The sequence below is a fragment of the Halichoeres trimaculatus genome, unplaced genomic scaffold, assembly GCF_033239565.1.
Source record: "Halichoeres trimaculatus isolate MK-OKI-2021-1 unplaced genomic scaffold, fHalTri1.1 fHalTri1_scaffold_9, whole genome shotgun sequence".
Classification (NCBI taxonomy): Eukaryota; Metazoa; Chordata; class Actinopteri; order Labriformes; family Labridae; genus Halichoeres; species Halichoeres trimaculatus.
The window spans coordinates 25,573,572-25,595,278 of NW_027437188.1; the positions used below are offsets into that span (position 1 = coordinate 25,573,572).

The window sequence follows — 21,707 nt, forward strand, 5'->3', positions numbered from 1 at the left end:
TTATTATTATAATCTATTTTAACTAACATTGATTGTAAAATGTCTGGTTTGTTTCTTTATAAACGACCCAATTTCTATAAAGAGAGACTAAGAGACTTTTTTTTAAGTATGAGAAATTGATGCCATTACTCAGTGTGTTGTTGATTTTCTTCCTGTTTGGTTCTGAGGCATACATTCTGAGGAAAACATCCAGGTTTAAGATTTTCACATGGTTAAAAATAATTTTCAAAGATAGGTATCATCATGGGTGTTAAATCCCCCCTAATCCTGCATATGTTTGTCAGGAACATGTTCTGAAGCTACCATGACAATCCTGACACTTCCTTCAGGACGATATGAGTTTGTGTTTTTGTTTCCAGCTAAAACCTGTCACTGCTTTCCTTAAGATGAGCGCACACTCTCATGAAACCATCCCATGAATCTGCAGCCTGACATGCATTATCACTGAAGCAGCTCCCGGCTCTTGTAGCATGATGTCATCACAGATTACAGTCTGGTATCGGTGGATCGTAGCCTTGAGAGTCGCGAGGCGCTGCAGCCTCAAGTGGGTTTGACGTCTGGCGGCATCATCTCGTCGGACTCTTCCCTCCCATCCCCTCCTCTCCTCTTCTAACCCACCCACCAATCCTGGCTCTCTGTCTTTCCCTCCCTCTCACGTTTTCTCTACAGTGGGCTGTTGCAGTCAGGCAGCATCATGGAGGCTGGATGTGTGGTTGCCGCGGTGATTGAGAATGCTGCCTCAGGACCCCAGGGTGAACCAGGAAGTGGTGACGTCCTTGAAGGGTAAGTTATTCTGGTTTTCTGAGCTTCGTGTTGGGTGATCAGAATTATGTAAAGCAGTGAAGATGTGCAGTAAGAAAAGTATGTGTGCATGTGCCTGCATGTTCATTTTACACCTGATTAAATGCAGAAGCAGGGAAATGTTGGGATGGTAAATGACACCGCTCTCGGAGAGAAAATGTTCCAGTTCAGCTTCATCAGCTCCTTAGCTGACCGCATTTCCTTTGAATTTATATCATGTCTTTATAATTATTTCTGTCACTGTGGATTACATAAATTAAACTGCATGTCAGTGTTCCATGCCTCATAATAGTAAATCCCTGAGACAAATCCAAGGTCTCTCTTTCCTCTTTCTTTGTTGCACATAAAAGTTGAGCTGAATGCACCTCACCCTCCACTCCTCAGTACATTGAGTCACATTTCAAGTGACGGTTTTGTGAAGCACTCCCTTGTGGGTGGATTGCCTTTATGGCTCTCTAAATAGAGAAGCATTGCCTCCCTGAGCACATACAAAAGACACCATGGCTTTTTGTTGACTGTGGCTTTAAGATTCAGCCTTTTTGCTAAGATCAGTCCTTAATGTTTAAAATTCTTATTTACATTTTTTTTCTATCAGCCCATTTTTCCTGAAAAGAAAAGATTCACACACCTCAGATGAAGGTACATGATGTTTTTTAGGCCATGCCATTGCAGTGTCATAATTTAAGCCCAGCACACATATTGTGAATTCATTCTCCTCAATTGCTCCCTCTGGTGTATTTTAAAAAAACTACAAATGTTATTTTTAAATTATGTTATCCCTCTTTTCTTATGTTTTTGATTCTTGTACATGTCGACCTGTGTGTGTGTGTGTGTGTCTACAGGGAGTTGCTGCAGAGCTCTGACCTGGACAAAGACGATGCCTTACCTCATGCCACTACCACCAACGTTAACCCTCCAGAAGAGAAACAGCCACAGGAGACATCCACTGCCATGGTACACACCCACACACATATGTCATTCCCTTACCAAAAGAAAAAACAAAACAAATGCACAACAGCTCATGTCATCCTTCATCGAAGCCATTATTGGCTTTGCAAAAGCTTAAAACTATGATGTTTCAAAGGTCACAGACAGTGCTGTGACAAAGACGTGAGTAGGTATTCAGCTGCATTTGAGGATATCTCACCTTCAGGTTTGTGCTGCTTGTGCAAAGATGTTGCAAAAATACTGGAGCAGACAAGTGATGTCATCACCCCTCCCCCCTCAGTTTACATCTGGACACTGGTTTTACGTAATAATCCCCCCCAGTGGGTCTATCTTAACATTGTTACCCTCCTTTTAAAATAAATGTCTCTTGGATGAGGAGAAAAATATCTAAAATTGTGAAGTCTAATTTCATGCGTCACATGGATCATTTCGTAACCTAGATGCAGCTGTTACAATATGTTAACCATTTAATGTTATTGTATGACATTTATAGTGATATAGTATTACAATGAAGTATTTAGTATTAATGAATTATTCAGGGAATGATATCTTAAAAGCATTAGCATCAAATGACATAATCCAGGAGAGAAATAAAACATTGATTTGCCTCAAAGCATCTAACACAGCACATTATACCATGAATACCATTATGTGTATAAATATTATATGATGAAGGTGAAATATCACTTTTTGAAAATGACATGCCACAAGCCAAATAGACAAACAAAAAGGGGCAAAAATGAAAGATTACTGGCACAAAAATTTGTTATATTGTGTAAAATGGCACGCTATTCGCCTAGTGCAGGGGTTCTCAAACATGTCAGCCTGTGACCTCAAAATTAACTATGCTTGAGGCCAGCAATCCCCTGAAGTAGAACCATACTAATAGAACAAAAAAACAAAGACAAAATACTTAGGTTGGCAGGTTCTTATAAAATTGGACTTACTATGTGCTCATACTGATATGTTTTTGTTGCCATTGATACCAAGAAAGAGTGTGCCCCATATACAGAGTGCTGTGGTCCTCGTCATGGCGCTCACTGGTTTGGCTCCTGGCTTTGACTATTTGTTGTTTGCATGTCTCTCTTCAGCTGTGACACCTAATGAGGCCAAACATGTCCAAAAATATAGCTTTATTGAAAAAGAAGGGAAGGTAAAAAGAAGAAGGTAGCATTAGCATAAAATCAGCAAACGTTAGCAACTTAGCAAAAATAGCAACCAACTTAACTCTTAACGTTGCCACTTTCATTACATTGTTTTACCTTTGTGTAATGCTTGAGCGATTTGGCTTAATTAAAGAAATACCTGAGCAAATTAAAGCATACATTTAGCATAATATAGCACAACATAGGATCAGCAAAAATGAACAGTAGAGTAGTACAGTAGCATAAAACTGCATAATACAACATCAGCAACAACATAGCCTGATTAGCTCAGTAGCATTAATTTACAGTTGCAGTGACAAACCATTGACACACATGTCAAACACCATACATAACTTCTTGACAGTAACCTGCCTCCATCAGCTGTCGAATGAGTAACTGACAGTTATTGATGTCTGCTCTCCCCGTTTGACAGGTGAGGAGCGATGATATCACCGAGCTGCCACCTGAGCCCCTCCTGCGCTCCTGCGTCAGCACAGCGAGCATGAAGGTCAAGAACGTGAAGAAGTAGGTGCTCAGTGTGACAGTGTTGCTGCTATTATAGGCTGTAAAACAGGCCTCTTATCCAGGCCAGGGAAATGAGGACCTATAAAATGATGGGCGTGTCGCAGACAGTCGACTGAGCCTGCTGCATCTCTAACCCTCTTCCCTCACACACACACTGGCCTGCTCTCATTTTGTGCCCCCTCTTTTCACTTTGCTTTCCTCTCCATAGTGTGGTGAATACTGATGAGCTGCTTGTTGTGCTGTGTGTTTCTGTTTTTTAAAGGCTAACGTTCCCCAGAGGTCACTTCCCCAGGTTGGCAGAGTGTGCCCATTTCCACTATGAGACTGTTGACTTTGGCAACGTTCAGGTAAGCACTGAAAAAACACACACTGTGGCTTCAGCAGCAGACAGTCACTATGTTTAGTAATTGTGGATTTGGCTCAAGTCCAGTGGACATTTAAGTGAATTACTCTAGAAATGCAGCAGTCTTGAAACGCAATGTGTCAGTTTAATCAATACATTTGTTTGTCTTTTCTTGCCTGCCCCTCCCTCATTTATTGTGTTTCCATTCTATTTCCTCCAGCAGTATTACAGTAGAGCTTTCACAGTTCTATTTTAGGATAAGAAAACATTCATTTTACCATAATTACTTCTCGTTTTGCATAAACCATTATGTTTTTTCTATAACAGGTTTATTAGTTTCACTCTAATTAAATCCAGGGCAGCAGCATGTTAATCCTCCGTATTACAGTATATTAATGTCAGACTCATCCAGCCTCTTTACACCTGTAAAAACAACCTTATTAATTTCACTGAGGCGCACAATGAGTCAGTCACTGAGTCAATGACATACAGTAGTTTCCTGGATAGATAGCTAAGTCTATCCAGGAATAGTTTTAGATGATTCACTTTTAAGTGAAAACCTGTCCTAACAAAACAATAGGAGGTGTGAAAGAATGTGATGACAGTTTAAGGTGGTGAGGACAATTTGAGGCTTTTCATTTGGCTTGGCTATTTTGAAATGTGAGTGTGAGAGTGTTTTTCTATCAATATGTGGAAAAATCAGGGGTTTCAAAACACTTTTTGGCCCTCAAACCCTTTGAATTGAACTCTATTAGTGTTTTGTGATCCTCACTTTGATAATCACCATGATATGGTAATTATGTGATTTTAGGGGTGAATTGCATACATTAGTTGTCATTCACAACTTTTTTTGAGCTGTTTTTGTCTTTCTTAGAAACAATACTTTAGAAAGAAAAGGAATTGGGAAGAGAAGAGGGGGAGATGATATGCACACTACAAATACTGAGATCTAAGCCTGTGCTTAATTCTTATTTTTATTAAAATTGTCCTTTTGGACCCATTTTAAGCCACATTCACCTGAAAAGTCCAGGAAAATACCTTATTCTAACACAATCGCATTTTCTGCCTTATTGAGAAGCCACTTTTGTCTTTTGATATCTTGAAATAAGGCTTTATTTTTTTTATTTTTGGACTTGTCAGACAAATGTGGTTCATTCGAAGTATAATGAAACATTTTTTATCTTAAATTAGACATAAATGCATGCATGGATTTTTTTTTTTAATTATTTTTTTGCTGTGCAGCTGTTGGGACTATTAAACCAGCAACCACTGCATTGAGGATTATCACCTTTCCATATGGAAATAGCTACTGAGCTAAACTTTCAGTTGCATGCAAACCTGTGACATTCTTTAAGTTTCTGCATTCACTGCTCTTAATTGCAAGTTAACCACTAATTTAAAAAAATAACACGTTTAGCATTACACCTATTAAATCTCTAAACCTTTGAACTTGAGCCTGGATACATTAGCATCTGGCTCTATCTCTAATGTTTGTAAACTCTTTTAGGCTTATTATCACAAGCTTAAGTACTCTGAGACATTCTGAAATATTCGCCAACTGCTAATAGTAGCTGCAGGGACGTGCTTTGAATATCTCCTGGTCTTATGTGTTGTGGCTCATACCAACCAAAAGAAAGTTTGGATGTGTGAACTTTTTAATGCATCGAAGCAGGTTAACCTCAGTGCAGTTCAGTCTTCTTGCCAGCAGAGTGCAGCAGCTGTCACCTTTCAGCCACAAACTGCTGATGGAGCTGCTCAAAAGAAAGCCTGAGCAGTGCATGCATGCTGTAGGGCTGATTCCCTACATGCAGCATTAATGGATGAGAGTGAAGCGAGCTGGACGGGGGGACTTAAATCCCACGATGCCCTCAGTCTGCTGGGTTGCTGTCCTGCTGTGGCTGCCGTGACCATGATGCCTCCATCATTTGAGTGGAGGCACATGAAGCAGCGTAACAATCCGGGTGACCTTGAAAAGCTCCAGAGGGAGAAGAAAAGCCGAACGAGCTGAAAGAGAATTATGTGTCTGGGGAGACAGCGACACTGAGAGCTGCATGCTCTGTCTGCACGCATACAATCATACAGTTAGCATGTGCTAGTGCAGATGTGATGATGCATAATCTTTTTACTACTGTTTATGACCCTATTCTATTTACTAGCACCAAATGAGATTTGCTGCATCTTCCAGGATGCAGAAAGGCAGTGTACTCAGCAGGTCTCATGTTTCCTAATCGCAGAATAGCACAAGGACAGCAGACCGCCTCTGTCTGCAGCCTCCCAGACTGATCCCTATCCAGATTAGCTCCAGTCTCGCCTTGAGCATGGAATGAATGAGAATAGTTTTGAAATGAAGCAGCCTCATCTATCTCGCTCATGCAGCCTTGCCTCTGTGTGATGGATGAGCCTGAGCATCTCTGTGTGCCCGCTTGAGCCCATTTTGCTGCCACCCCCCTTTGTTACTGGAGAAAGCAGAGTGGTTAAGAGGGAGAGAGTGGAGAGAGGGGGAGGGGGAGAGAGCAGAAGAGGGGTGGGGAGGGAGGGGGAAGAGATGGAAAAGAGGCATGCAGGAAGAGGGGTAAGACACACAGCAGGAAGCATCCTCTACGTATTTTCTGCCTTTAGAGGAGCAAAGAGCGCGTGCTGATCCAAAGCTGTGTGAGCGCGGGTTCATACGTGAGGCGATGGGGGTGTAAGGTGCACCACTGACAGTCTGCTGCCTTCTGCGAACATTTGGCTCATTGGAGGAGCTTGCTGAGGTTTTCCTCACACAAAGGGAGAGCCACATCCTCCAGCTGCGGATGGATATCTGAGATGCTCTAGTGGCAGGTAACCTGCATGCGTGGATGACTAATGGGAGGATTTGAGCTTCTGCTGCCAGGTGTTTGTGAATGTATGACATAATGCTAGTATATTTCTGCACTGAGGGTCACAATCTGAGACGTGTGTGTGTCTTATTTTGAAAGAGGTTAACCACCTGGGTGAGCATCATAAATGAAGGGATGGTCTTGCATGTGTTGATTAAAAGTTGTCAGATTTATGGTGTTTTGTTTTCAGATTCATTCATTGTCAGTGTTTTCTTGTTTGGTCAATCACAAAAGAATCCCCATCATGCATCTGTTCTCAAGGTACAGCATCACTTCATAACTCAGGATCCAATTGTTCAGACAAAACCTCTCTTTTAATGAAATCTCTTCCATTATGACTTATTAAAGAATAGTTGTCTGCGTCTTTGTCAGCCTGGTTTGCCGTATTGGTGAGGAGCAGTAACTGGGTCGCACTGTGTTGTGTAACTGTGTATCTGGAATTAGTTGCTATCAGTTATAAATAACCAGAGGTTCCCTTGGCTTTCAGGCCTTTGAAGTCTCCTCTACAGCAATGGTAGTCAATGTATTCCCAAACTCCTCCAGGGCTTTGATCATCTCCGTTTTTGGGGCGTATGGAATATTGTTGAGGAGGGAGAAGAAGTTAGCTGAAGCTAGCACGCCTCCAAGCACTGCTTTCTCACCAGCTTATATATTATACATTTATTACTGCAGGATTTATGGTGGAGTGAGAATATGAATCACTTCTGTGCTTCTGTGCTGTACCCCTAAAAAAATAAAAAATGAAACCAAAAATAAAAACGATCTCAAAGGCGTTTCTCAACACACACAATGCTATGTTGTGAGGTTCCTTCACTGAACCCTTCTGCTCACTATTGGAGTGTTTTTACTTTTTAATGCACAAAAAGAGGTTGGACATGATGTTCATGTTGTACACCAGGTCATAGGCATAGAGGTACTTGTATTACACGCATCCATTATTCAGAATGTAGGACCTCTCTATATTAACCATCTCCATCTCTCCCTTTTTGGGTCTTTTTTCTTGCAGTTGGCATTTGCAGAGGGGCAGAGTGAAGGACCAAAGGCTGGTCTGGACTCCAAAGAGCTGGTCTTTCTGGTCCAGATCACGTGCCAGGTAAACTTACACTTGCTGAAAGACAGATTGCCCTGTTTCATATCCAAATTTATTTTGAGAGAATTTTACCCCTTTCGTTTTTGAAATACCAGAGCCTATTAGTATAAACCAAAAATTTGGCACATGTAGAGCATTTTTTTCCATACATAACAGCTCATTCTGAAAAAAAAACCCACTATGAGAGTGTAGTAGAGTGCAGCAATTTTGTTACATTTTTTGAAATAAGAAAAAGTCTACTTTTGAATAAGGAATATTGTACGAAAAGACAATACAATACCATACATTGCAATAAAGTGGTTGTATTAAGTATAATGTAAATCATTTACCTGTAAGATCAGACAACCTAAAGATGCTGACAGAGGTGGAGGAGAAAGGCTAAGCTGAATAACTCAGTCTTATTCACTGATTTTTGCCCTTTTCACCACACCTTCCTTCCTTTGTCTGCAGATGTTTCTGATAAAAACCTGTCCAATGAGGTCTGTTGCAGTTGCAACTTTTTCTGGGTGTTCCTTGAGAATAAAGTCTGACAGTTTTGCAAAATAACTCAAAGCACAAATACGAGCACAGACCTTCAAGAGAACAATAGACATGCTTGCGAAATTTTAGCTCTGAACTCAAAGCAAAAAAATCATTCAAAAAACAGCTCATATCTTGAGAAACTTATTAGTTGGGACACTTGTAAGTCAAGGTACCACTGTATATCCTTTCACACTTCCACATTCTGATAATGCCCTGAGAAATTTATCCTCCTAGTATGGTGGTCAGTTAAAGCTGCAAAATTTCCTTCCCCACCCTCACCTTGTCACGATCAAAACGCTGTGAAGTAAATTGTGGCATCCCCAGGGTTCAGTATTAGGTCCCCACACTTTTTAACCTGTGTACGTGGTTATAGAGTTATTGTATGCTTTCTGCATGTCATTTTTTTAAATAATTTTTCTCTCTAAAGCCTGATAAATTTCTACTCCCATCCTGCATTAATGCTGAGCTCAAACTTTTACTCTCACCACCTCCCCAGCAGACTCTGTCTGGGGGGTTTATGATGCTATCTCATCACCCCTTAAACTTACAAATGTGAAATAAATCTGCAAGGAGTGTTGAGGTTGGAGTCTAGATGCTAAACATTAAAACTTTTCTCCTACAGTGCTAAACATTTCAAACTTTTAAAACACAAGTTGTCTGGCTGAAATTAAAAATGAACTCCTCTGTAAAAACACAGGAGGGTTTATTTTAGACAAGTAAGAAATCCATACAAGATTTCAAGACACTACTGACTGATTTTACATCATGAAATGAAATGTTTGTTGTGTTTTTTTCTCTTCCTTAGGGCCGGAACTGGCTGGTGAAAAGATCTTACGAAGACTTCCGTGTGCTGGACAAACACCTACACTTGTGTATTTACGACCGCCGGTTCTCTCAGCTTACTGAGCTGCCACGAAACGACACATTAAAAGACCCTGTAGAGGTACCACAGAAGCACACTTTCATCATCTCTAATTGCTAACATAATTTACTTAAGCAGTAAAAGCATAGTGCAGTGAAAAAACATTTCCACACTCTTAACTTCTCAGACTACATTCTGTCTTCTTGATCTCATGTCTGTGTACAGTCGGTTACTAAGATGTTGGCCACCTACCTGAGCCGCTTCTCCGCCATCGCTGACAACAAGATCAACTGTGGTCCAGTCCTCACGTGGATGGAGGTATCCTCTTATGTGCTGAATGCTCACACTTTCGTCAGTTTTACAGTCCCCGGAGAAGTCCCCATTAGGATGAATTAATATTTAATTCTCACATAAATATTCAAGCAGTTCGCTTCAAGAAGCAGTTTGAAATATTTGGGAAATAGGTTTATTGGCTCAGTCAGCTGATGAAAACTGTTATTCAGTATGGCTAAATGGCAAAATTCTCACTCTTTTCAAAGTAAACTAAACTTGTGAATGCCAAGAAAAACTCTGCAGTCAATGCAGAAACAGGCAGATGCTCCATGTTGTTAGTTTCCCTATAAGCAGCAGAACAATATGCCAGTGTTGGGTTGTTGATTTCAGATTAAGTGCGAGCAGATGTTTCTCCTCTCTTGTAGTCTTTGAGCCAAAATCACCCAACATGTCGAACTCTTCAGCAATAATTTTTTCAACTGAGTCTAATTTTTTTTTGTCTGCAGATTGATAACAAGGGAAACCATCTCTTAGTCTCTGAGGAAGCCTCGATCAATGTCCCTGCCATAGCCGCTGCTCACGTCACCAAACGTTACACAGCACAGGCCACAGATGAGCTTACTTTTGAGGTTAGTCGATGTTTCCAATTCCATCATAATCATTACTGTTTTAGTGTGCTTGTGATCAGACTTTATTCTAATCATACCACTCTTTGTGACACAGGTTGGGGACATCGTGTCAGTCATCGACATGCCACCGAAAGAAGACACCGGGTGGTGGAGGGGGAAACATGGCTTCCAGGTAAGACGTCTGGTCTGCTCTGTTCACAATGTGGTTTTATAGGGGCGACACCCCACATGATTTTTAAATAATTCAGAACAGAGAAAGAAACTTTTCTCTTCTTCTAGTAATAAATTTGTCAGAGGAATTGTGAAAATACTTTGGCACAAGAGGCTCATTACAGTTCCACATTCTTTGAAAGTGCATTTAAATATTTGCTGGCTTAAATCCACTCCTACACAAACAGCTCCTTCTTGGATCACCAGAGTCACGAAGGGATGCATTCCATAACTTAGTTATTTTCTCTTCACAAAGAAACTTTTTTATTGAGTTTTACTAATTGCTTTAAATAAGGGTTGCGGTTGACACCCACACAAAAAAATGTGTTTTTTTTTTTTTAAATTTACTTGAGTTGCATAATTTAATATCTAAGATGAGAATATGGAATCTTTAAAAGGGGGTTGCATGCAGAAGGCTAAATTAGTACACAAATAGGTTATTGGGGCTATATATAACGCACCATTCATACAAAGAGCCCCAAAAGTGTCAAAACAAAACAATAACATCAATATCAAAGGAAAATGTCTCATCAAGGAAACAAGCATGAAAACATGAAACATAGAAAATAATAAAACCAAATTAAAAGCATAAGAGATTAACTTATACACTGTCAACAGCTTCTCTTTTTAAAGTCTTTGGTAGATTTTTTGTCTAGTTCCTCAGTGAACTTTTCTTCAACCTCAGCGTCTGTTTCTAGACTCTTTAATATAACAGCTACAAGTTGCAGTCCCCTCTGTTTTCTACCTTATCTATAAATACACAAAGTTTGATGGAAAGTTCCAATTTGTTGTTTCTTGAAGAGGGAAACGTGAAATGCTAATTTTCACATTAGCATAATAACATTGTCAGTACCACAACATAGAGAGCTTACCATTAGTTAATAGTCAACTGCTTCTTTGATTTGCTGTATGAATATAAACTATCATCCTATGACACGTAGCCAAACAAATTTGGTCATCAATCAAGCTTAAACAAGAGATAAAGCAAAAATAAAAACAGGAACAGTAATAACAACCAGAAAAGCATATATTGATCTAAGTCCACATTTTTGCCACGAGGAAATTCACGAAGTGATAAAAACACATTATTTGATTTCACACATGCTCTGTATTGAGAATTTTACCTTCTTTTTTTAAATGTTGTCAAAAAGAAGCTTTCTGGTCTCTGCTGCTGAGTGACACCTTAAGATGCTCTCCTCAAACCATCTATTTTCAGCCCGAGGCAGCATGTACCCTCATGCTCACTGACCTATTTCTGAACCTCCCTGAACACCCCCACTGGTCTTTTTGAACTTACAAGTGTTATCACCGTCTCTGACTCTCCTCTCTCCTCCACTCATCCTCTCCTCTCTTCTCGCAGGTTGGTTTCTTCCCCTGCGACTGTGTTGAGCTGATAAATGACAAGATTCCCCCCAGCGTTCAGAGCTCAGTGCCAAAGCCAGGTACTCTCCGGCATGTGTCTGTCCTCCTCTTACTTGATGATTTATTTAAGTCTTGCTCTGGGGATGTGAGACGGATTGATTTTAAGTGGCTGTTATGTGTGTGTGCGTGTGTGTCGTCTTAATCAGTGTGTAAGAAGCATGGGAAGCTTGTAACCTTCCTGAGGACGTTTATGAAGTCTCGACCGCCTCCTCAGAAGTTGCGGCAGCGTGGGATCCTCAAAGAGCGAGTGTTTGGCTGTGACCTGGGGGAACATCTCCACAACTCAGGACATGAAGGTGAATTATTTTTACAATGTCTCTCTTTTTTCTTCCAATTCTCTCTTATTTCTTACCGTGTCACTCTTCCCCGCTGGTGGTTTACACCAAAATATTTTCATTTATGTTATAAAACCCTGGGATGGGGTTACCCAGTGAAGCTCTTGCCTGAATCGGGATCTGTGATACTTTGCTGTGCTGTTTACTGTGAATTGAGTCCATGGTGTGAATAATTGCTTTATGTTAGCCAGCAGGATGCTTTTCTGCAGAGATCCTAGAGGATTTGCCCAAAGATGCAGCTTTAGTTTAGTTTTTCAAATGTGTTAGACATTTTATATTCCCAATAGAGGCAGAACTCTGTTTATGAAAAAATGCAGATATTTTTATCATAAGTTTGTGGACAATTCAAAGGCTGCATGGTGGTGCAATGGCTGCCAGTTCGCCCAGTGGGACTGTGTGGAGTTAACATGTTCTTCTTGTGCATGCGAGGGTCGCTCTGGATACATCTAGCTTCTTCCCACAGTCCAAAAAACCTGTTTATCAGGTTAATTGGTCACTCTAAATTGCCCGTAGGTGTGAGTGTGTGCATGAAAGGTTGTCTCTGTGTGTCAGCCATGCAATTGACTGGCGACCCTCATTTTCATATGCAGTCACAGGCAGGTCAGAACAGAGTTCATAACATTTAAAATAGATAAAGACAGTTAAAAAATGTTGTGCCATGATAGCATTAAACTGTAACATGATGCAGCACAATAATGTCACCTGTAAGAAAAAGTGCAAAAAAGCATTTAAAGTGCTATTCCTGGACTTGCGCCACAAAACGGGTTCACCCCCACAGACACTAAGGTCATAAACTCTTTACAACAGTCAGCAAATAAAAACACTCAGCTTGTTTGGCCATTTGATTTTACAGCTTTTTTCTTGTTTTGCACTGACCAAAACCCTGTTTTCATTGCAAGACTTTCAGCTACCAAAAAGAGTGTCCTACAGAGACAGCTGGACTACAAAATATTTTTGTCACTTATGATTCACAGCTGTGATCCTGGAGTTTGTAAAAGTCTGGCCATGACAGTTTTGTGGCTCAGGTAACAAGTATTAAAACTGTGGCAAATGTCTTTGAGTTTAGGTTCAAGACAAAAAAAAAAGCTGAATCAAAAAAGTAAAAGACATAGAAGTGTTATCAATATATTTAAACATATTCAAAATATCACTATCCTTGCCTTCTCACTAATGACAGTCTGAATAACTTTTTACTACAGTAATTCATCGGTTAAGAGCCTATTTTAGATACTTTGTGTACTTCCGGGCAGGTAGGTAACAGTGCAGTTCCTCGTTCCTCTGTCGCTGTTAATAAGGAGGCCAAAGGCCCGCCTCATATCCCTCTATTTGCCTTTTGCCTTTTGACAGTTTGAGCAAAGTTAAACTGAGTCAGCATTTCCATCATGGCAAAATGCAGACTGAATATTAAATCTCTGGAAAATATTTAAGTAGATATTCTGACCGTGAAGGAAGGAAAGTTTCTTTTATTTAAGTCTAAAAAGGTTCAGTGATGGAGAAACAGCTACATCTTGTGAGATCAGAAACTTAACCTGGCTGTCTCTTGTAGTCCCACAGGTTGTGAAGAGCTGTAATGAATTCATAGAGAAACACGGGGTGGTGGATGGAATATACAGACTGTCTGGGATCTCCTCGAATATCCAGAAACTGAGGTTTGTACCTATTTCACTCACAATGTTGACAAGAAAACTAACCTAAAATACTGTCAGTTTCTTTTAAAGACTGTGTTAAGTGTTTGCAAATTTCTAAGAGAGCTGTTTTCATTGGGCTTTATGGGCTGACCTGACACACTGGCAGGAAGCAGTAACCGTAATAAACAGAAAGTAGCTCACCATAATCGTGATGGATTTACACTCTTGGTTTTGTTTTCTGAACCACTTCTTCTGAACCCATCAAACACAAATTGATTCAAGCTGCGCGGCCTTGAATAACTCTAATGATTTTCACATCTAATTTATGTCTGCCAGGGGGAAATAATAAAACAAACTTACACATGCAAGATAAATTTGGAGCCTCTCTTAGAATAATGGAGTGTTGACAGATGTCAAAAGGGATTTTCTCACATGAAAAACTTGTTAAGCTTTGTCACATCACGTCAGAGTTAAAAGAAATGATTGATGTATGGCGAGTTGTTCAAGATTCCCCCCAAAAATCTCCACGATTTTTCTTCAGAGTGTTGCCCCAGTTGCAATTAGATATATTTTTAGTCTCTTTGTGATGATTTTTGGCTTGTGGCCTTATTGGACAGACAAGTAATGTGGGAAGGATGTCACGCACAAAACCCCGTTGGGACTGGTATTTAGTCCTACAACCAGTGTAATGAGGATACATCCTCTGTACATGGGACACCTGCTTGATTTGGGAGGACAAATTGTCTCATTTGACTTAATTTGAGGAAGAGTCTGGTAAATGTCTTAGTTCAAGATGTTTACAGACAAAAATTATGCCTGAATTGCTATTAAGGAGTAAAAAAATATCTGCCAATGGGGTAAGAAAAAAATTAGTCAAGTTTCTTGGTTTAAGAAATTTATCTGAGACAAACAAGGCTGATTTTTCCTTTACGGTTCAGACCTCATTTTTATCTTTCAATATCTTTGAATAAGGCATTTTTCTGAACTTGTCATGGAACTGTGGCACATAATAGAATTAAGTCAAACACTTGCTTATTTTTTTCTATGTGTTGGTAAAATTTCTTTTTTTGTCCTTGTTGATAGTGACAGATGGGCAGTACGAGGACCCCACACGACTTAATCATTCTCTCTCTTCCTAGGCATGAGTTTGACTCAGAACAGATCCCAGACCTGAGCAAAGACGTCTTCAGACAAGATATCCATTCTGTCGGCTCCCTCTGCAAGCTGTACTTCAGAGAGCTGCCGAACCCTCTGCTCACCTATCAGCTCTACGACAGATTCTCAGTAAGAACCCGAGCAAGAGGGGAACTACAGCGGGGACTTGTGCAGGGGGATAAGCACTGAGAAGAAAAAAAAAGCGGACACATTTCCGGTTTCTTTAAGATAACAAAAGACCTGAAGAAACAATGTGAAATGTTAAGCTCTTTTCTAAGTGTCGCCAAAATGAGGTCGTTGCAATATGGTGAGCGTTCTAAGAACAGCAGGGGGTGTTCATCCTAAAACAGAATAGCAGATTATGTGAGCAGAAACACTCTGAAAGGGAAAAAGAGAGCAGACAGGTCCCTCTACTCTACTCTACTCTGATTATGAACCCTCTCAGTGATGTGCTCTTTATCCTCTGTCTCCACAGGAGGCCGTGTCTGCAGCCACGGATGAGGAGAGGCTGGTCAAAATCCACAATGTCATCCAGCAGCTGCCTCCTCCACACTACAGGTCAAGACCGTAGCTCACTGTTGCACTCTGGTGGCCTTAACAGGGAATGTGTGATTTCCTAGGAAAAGGGAGTGAGGCTTCAAGGGAGCAGAAATTTTCAATGCTGGGAATAATCTTTACATCTCAACAAATACAAGAATAAGATTTTACCAACATCTACATGAAGACGGATGATGCAACCTTACCTCCAAAAATTAGGCCAAAATCACTTTAGATTAGGAGACAAAAATGTCAATAAATTCACTTCTTAACAAAGCAAAATATTATGATACAGTCACATTTTCTTTTTACGGTATACTACATTTTTCTGTCAACAGGACTCTGGAGTTCCTCATGAGACACCTCTCCCACCTCGCCACCTTCAGTCCCATCACCAACATGCACACTAAAAACCTGGCAATCGTCTGGGCTCCTAACCTCCTCAGGTGAACTATTATAATGGTGTCAACTGAATAAGACAGCACCTGTCAGCATTGACACAGTGTTTCTGTGACAGTGAACTGGAGCATGTCTCAGTGGTGCAGAGCTGTGAAATAGATTGTCCCGTACTGTAACTGTGTTTCAGGTCCAGACAGATCGAGTCGGCCTGTTTTAGTGGCACGGCAGCGTTCATGGAGGTGCGGATCCAGTCGGTGGTGGTTGAGTTCATTCTCAACAACACAGAGGCTCTCTTCAGTCCCAAACTTAATTCCATCATACGGGAAAGCACAGGTGAGTTTAATCAGGAGCAATATCCCACATGACACAAGTTACAGAGCTCTACAAATCTCTGATACTCTTTTTAGGTAACAACACCTTATCCAGACCCAAGTCCCTCCTGGTCTGCTCCCCATCCACCAAGCTTCTGTCTTTAGAGGAGGCCCAGGCCCGCACTCAGGCACACCTCAACTCTCCGACCACTACACCCTGCCTCACTCACAGTGACTACATCGAGGTGGGAGAGGGACCAGGAGCTCTGCTTGGCAAGTTCCACACCGTCATTGAGCTCCCTATGGAGAGGTATTTACCCATCCCTCCTTGTTCTATTGCTTCTTTGGTAAACACATAGATTGCATCTCATTTCTTGAATTGTTTTGCATGTTTTTGTGTGATGAGAATATAAATTAACTGGTTATAGAAAACCACAGAGTTTGGTGCCGATAAGCTGGGCTACCAGGTGTGCATCTGACACCAACAGGTGCCTCTCTGCCTAACTTGTGCAGTATAAATGTGATAGTAGAGGAGTAAGTTGAGCTTTATTTCAGCCTTGAACTCCATCAACCTGAATAAAAAGACACATGTAAATTTGCTGCATGTTTTGACCTGTAGCCTTAGAAATCACATTGCTTTTTAATGAAAACTGTTTGACACTCAAAACACAGCAGAGCACCAAGGCATCTCTCTTGACACCCGGTGTTGCAGTTGGAATTTGGTTAAGTTGTGCTCTGCATGCTGAGAACTGTTTAAAAAAGTTATGTTGGGGTGCAGATGGCTTAGTGGTCCAGGTCCCGTTCCGTGAAGTTCACCCCTGCGTGTTCAAATCCAGCCTGTGGCCTTTTTCCCACATGTCACTCCCAACTCTTGCCCTGTTTCCTGCTCTATCCACTGTCCTCTACTCAGATTAAAGGCATAAAAGCACAAAAAACTTTTAAAAAGTAATTTAACATTTGTTAGTTGTAGCCCTAATGTTTTGTATTTTTCCGTTTCATACACTTGGCACTTTTGTTTGTCGAGACCATTGCTAAGAAGGACTTGTTTCTGTGTTGTAGCACTAAGCGTCCTCCTGCCAAAGCGAAGAAGTCTCCTGTGGGGAACTGGCTCTCCTTTTTCCACCTGGGAAAGTCCCAGTCTGTATCCAAACGTAAACTGAAGCGACACCCAAGCGAGCCTAACGAGATAAAGAGCATCGCACTGCCAGGTCAGATCACTGCTGCAGCTACTGCCAGAAAACTTCTTCAGTTCTAGCTCCCAAAGCTTCTGTCTGGACTTTTTAATGGATTTACGCTCAGGGTTTTTTTTTCACTAAACTTGTCTGGGAAATGTTCTTGAAAGTGATGATTCAGATGTAATTGGATTTGTAAACATTTGCAGGTGGAAGAGGAGATAGTGGCACGTTACGCTCCACCAAAAGCGAGGAATCTCTCACCTCTCTGCACAATGTTGAAGGTAAAAATTGATGAAAATGATACAAACTGAGAATGGTAGCAAGTTCTTTTGAATTTCTGCTTGTTTATTTATATATTTGTTTATTTTCACTCTAGGGGAACCTCCAGGTTACCGCTCACGCAGACCTCATTCAACTAGTGAGGCCCACTCTGCCGTCTGTAAAGATGACCTTCGAATATCCAAAAGTAGAGAGGACCATAGAATTCACCAACTGAATAAGAGCTATGATGGTGCTGATGGTGTCCGCACTACTGCATGTATTTCGCCTCCACATCAGGAGGATGATCTGGAGCTTTGTCCACCTGCTGCGGGCATTTTTAGTTTGGACTTTGACCCCATGTCTTTTCAGTGCAGCCCACCCTCAGGGACGCCTGGGCTTCAACACAACAAAGACGGAAATAAATGGAGGAAGAGTGCAGGGTGTTCCAGTGAGTCCGAGCCCATCTCCTCTCCCAACAACAACATTAGCTGCTCTCCGTCTCCAGATATCAGCCCTATCCTCTCGCACGGTAAAAGTGCTAAGAAGGTTACCTCTAAGCCACTTTCTCCAAAACTCAGGAAGAAATCTCTTAAAACTCAAGCAGATGTGCAGAACCCATCTGCCTCTCCTCCACCACTTCCTTCTTCTTCGCCACCTTTGGAGAGGTACGAAGCTCAACTGACAGATGGAAAAGAGAGAAGAGGGCCGTTTCCACACTGCAGCCCACTCAGCACAGCAAGCCAGGCATCAGCTGTGACCGACCTCAGCCAGTCTGCTCAGAACCTGCCTGATCCAGGTCAGTCCCACCTCACATCATACACATTAAATACATATAGTTAGATATATTTAAATGATAATGCATTCTCTAGTTTCTTATGAAAGCTTTTGTGTCTTTCCCCATCATGTCTTACCATAGCTTTGTTTGTCCTGTCATACTGTAGCGTTGTTTGTCTTATCCCTCCCCAGGAACAGATAGACTTATGAGTTCAGTATCTGTTCTCCCTCCTCACCCTCCCTTGACGAGTGCTGCCCGCAAGTTGGCTTTGGCTCTTGCTGAATCTGCCCAGAAGGCCAGTAGTGGTTCCCAGAGAAGAAAAGATGTCCCATCGCGCCCTCACCAGAGACCAGAAGCTGCTTACACCGAGGAGAGACCGCCAAGGCCTTCTGTTCTGGATCTCAAAGTGTATCCCCAGGAGTACTGCGGCCCTCACACCCCCTCTGGTTCCCAGTGGCAAGCATCAGTACATAGCCCTGTGGAAGCCCACTGTTGCCCTCATCCTGTTCATTTCCTGCCTGCACACCTTGACCCTGAGCCGTTACAGGTTGCTGATGGACAAGAAAGCATGTGCAATTTCACCCCTAATGTGAGTCCACTCGGGTCAGGGAGCTTGGATGAAGGCAGTGCAGAGAGGCGGGGCAGTAGAGAGAGGAAAGACCTGAGAGATGTTACACAAGCAGAAACAACCTATCAGAGTGTTGGGGTTTCGACGCCAACCCAACCAGTCTGCTCAGCTGAGAGTCCAACAACTTCTCCCGTATATGTGAACACAGACTCTGTCAATGTATTTAACTTCCGGGCTATTCTGGCAGAGACCTCCATGCCTGCCTCAATTGAGGAGGTCCTTCCACTGCACCACTACAGCGCGGAGGACGACAGACCTCTGGGCCTTGTTGATGACTTCTACAGTCATCATCCTCATCCTCATTATCATCATCAGCCGTATCAAACTGGACGAATGCCGGCACATCACTGCCCTCGGCCCAATGCTCTGCCGCAGCACCTCATGGGGCCAAGGGGTTTGTACAGACAGTCCTCCGAAGGTCGCTGCAACACTTTAGGGTTACGACACCCTTTGTCACCTCAGTGCAGACGTCACCACAGAGGAGAGCACCTTATCAGAGGTCCACACAGGCAACAAAGCCAGTGGCAGGGGTCAGAAGACAGAATAATGAGGCACCCGGCCATCCGGAGGGCTCGCTCCTTCCATGCCCCTCAGATTAGTCACTACGAGCTGGCGGAGACAGAAGTGCTGCCCCCTGACACCATGTTTTATGTTGAGCAGACAACAAGCCAGGAGGCGCCCTATCAGAGGCTGATTCAAACTGGCATCCAGCCTGTCCGCTCGCACTTCGAGATCCCACATTCTGACTATCGTTACAATCCCTATTCTGATGTGAACCCTGTGGATGTTGCCCACTACTATGCAGAGCCGAGCCCAAAACAAGCTTTCCAACATAGTACGTCTTACACCATGAGATCCACTCGGGATGGTGGACAATCAGATTATTACAACTACTCCCCACGACAAGCCCCTCCCACTAACAGAGAGTTTTACATTCAAAGCAGGGACACTGTGGTTTATGAGGCCAGAGATGCAGAAGTGTTTGAAAGAGTGGTGTATCAGCCAGTCAAGCAAGAGGGTAAATCCAGAAATAAAAGTACACGTCCAGTGGTGTCACCTCAAGAGAGCCCTGAATCACCTGGTGATACACGAAGCAGAGACATCATGCACACAAGAAGCAAGTCGGACCCTGGAAATGCCAGCCTTCTCTCTGCAAGCAAAGCAGAAAAGGAAAATGTTGTAGTTGATATATCCCCAACATCCCCAAAGTCTCACCAGGAGGAACTCGAGGTCACTCGGCAGCAGTATAGTCACCGGTCAAGCGCTGACCCCAGAAAATCAAGACAGAGTCACATCCAAGAGAGACCCTTGCGACAGCCACCTCTCCGAAAAATCCCTTCGCTTCCAGAAAGGAGTTGTCCCAACCTCAAGAACATCGAGCACAATGACAGAGGCCAAACACGAGGTCATGACCAAGATCGACACATGATGACCAACGCTGTCAACAGCTACTCTGGTCTTGTAAAACCTGGCATCCTCAGGAGACCAGGGAGGTCGCAGAGCACCAGAGAGCATCGACACTATTATCATCACCACGCCAAATCCCCTCAGGATCCTGAACATCTGGGATCCTTTTCTTCTCAGCCTACCAGAAGGACTCAGAGCACTAAAGTCAGGCCCACACAATATGACCACATGGAGGGGTATTACGCAGCTCCAAGACCCAAAGCCACAAGATCCAGTAAAGCCGCAGCCGGATATTTGCCTGGCCCAGGCTGCATGTCTCCCCGCGGGCAGAGACTGCTGTCCAAGGCTCTGGGTCATGAGGCTTTCTATCATGCTGCACTGAGATCAGAGGCAGGGGTCTACGACTGATTCTGACCACTAGTTTTATCTGATTCTACACTGGGGCCAAAGGAGAACAGCACTTTATCCTCTGCCAGACCAACGGACTGTTGTGTTGAGAGTGTTTGTTTTAACCTTCAGGAGCTGCTAAAAAGTGTGAAGTGAGGCTGCTGCTGGGACCATACTGTTGCCATCACTGTTAGTTTCATATTTTGCAGTGGCTTTTGGGGGAAGCTCAAAGGGAACATGTGAATCATATGCAGGTAGTGTCTTAAGTTTTGTGATTTTAAAGTTACAGTAAGGGAGGCATGGTGACTTATTTTATTTAATGTTGAAACAATGAAATGAAAACTAGAGTATTTGGTTTTATTAACATGATTTCAGTGTAGGAATGTGTATAAATTAACATTCATTTTAAATGTATTATATTTGTAAAAACAACACACAGCTAACATGTGGCCAATGTACTGTAAACTTTCTTTTCTATTCTAGTCTGCTCAGACTTCAACAAGCACTTTTGGGGATAACTGTGTATGAAACACATTGTCTTAACGTGGTGTACATGAAGCCTCTTGATATACAGTATATATTTTTTCCTGCAAAGAAACAGCTTGCTTTGAATCATTGTTGAAAACTAAATTAGCACTTTTTTGAAGAGAAAAAAAACAAACAAAAAAACAACACCTTATGGTTTCTAACTTTTCACTTTCTTTCTTTATCACACATTGTGTAATGCAATCTTAAAATGAGTGCTATGATACCTTTTGAGGTCAAGCTACTGTGGCTAAATATGCTAGTTATACAGTAAATGCAAATTAGCTTATTGGGTACAGTGTATTTTGTATTGCATTGTGGGTTTGTCACTAAATGAACATTTCTTTCCTCTTTTAGGGAACTTTTAACAATGTGTTGTTTTCAATTGGATATGACATTGTTTTATTCATTAAAGATTCTATTTCGAATCCAAACATGTAGATGAGGATATTATGTTAAGACATGTTAAATGCATTATTTTAGTATCAGTCTTGAAAAATAAAGATATATTATATCATTGACTCTGGTTTGTTGAACTCTTGCGTCAATCAAT

General features: G+C 41.9%; 1 protein-coding gene across 1 annotated transcript in view; it reads left to right on the forward strand.

Annotated features, from left to right (window-relative positions):
- Positions 1–21,644, forward strand: part of arhgap32a (Rho GTPase activating protein 32a) — a 29,885-nt gene extending 8,241 nt beyond the window's left edge. Inside the window, exons 2-22 of the mRNA XM_074679455.1 lie at positions 670–783; positions 1,644–1,755; positions 3,328–3,419; positions 3,682–3,766; positions 7,630–7,716; positions 9,041–9,178; positions 9,323–9,415; positions 9,877–9,999; positions 10,094–10,171; positions 11,570–11,651; positions 11,778–11,927; positions 13,513–13,615; positions 14,734–14,878; positions 15,225–15,307; positions 15,625–15,732; positions 15,873–16,018; positions 16,093–16,306; positions 17,056–17,204; positions 17,378–17,452; positions 17,548–18,228; positions 18,399–21,644. Coding sequence (XP_074535556.1) covers positions 695–783; positions 1,644–1,755; positions 3,328–3,419; positions 3,682–3,766; positions 7,630–7,716; positions 9,041–9,178; positions 9,323–9,415; positions 9,877–9,999; positions 10,094–10,171; positions 11,570–11,651; positions 11,778–11,927; positions 13,513–13,615; positions 14,734–14,878; positions 15,225–15,307; positions 15,625–15,732; positions 15,873–16,018; positions 16,093–16,306; positions 17,056–17,204; positions 17,378–17,452; positions 17,548–18,228; positions 18,399–20,650 — 5,085 coding nt within the window. The 5' untranslated portion in view covers positions 670–694 and the 3' untranslated portion in view covers positions 20,651–21,644. The remainder of the gene's footprint in view (positions 1–669; positions 784–1,643; positions 1,756–3,327; positions 3,420–3,681; positions 3,767–7,629; positions 7,717–9,040; positions 9,179–9,322; positions 9,416–9,876; positions 10,000–10,093; positions 10,172–11,569; positions 11,652–11,777; positions 11,928–13,512; positions 13,616–14,733; positions 14,879–15,224; positions 15,308–15,624; positions 15,733–15,872; positions 16,019–16,092; positions 16,307–17,055; positions 17,205–17,377; positions 17,453–17,547; positions 18,229–18,398) is intronic.
- The last annotated feature ends 63 nt before the right edge of the window (positions 21,645–21,707 follow it).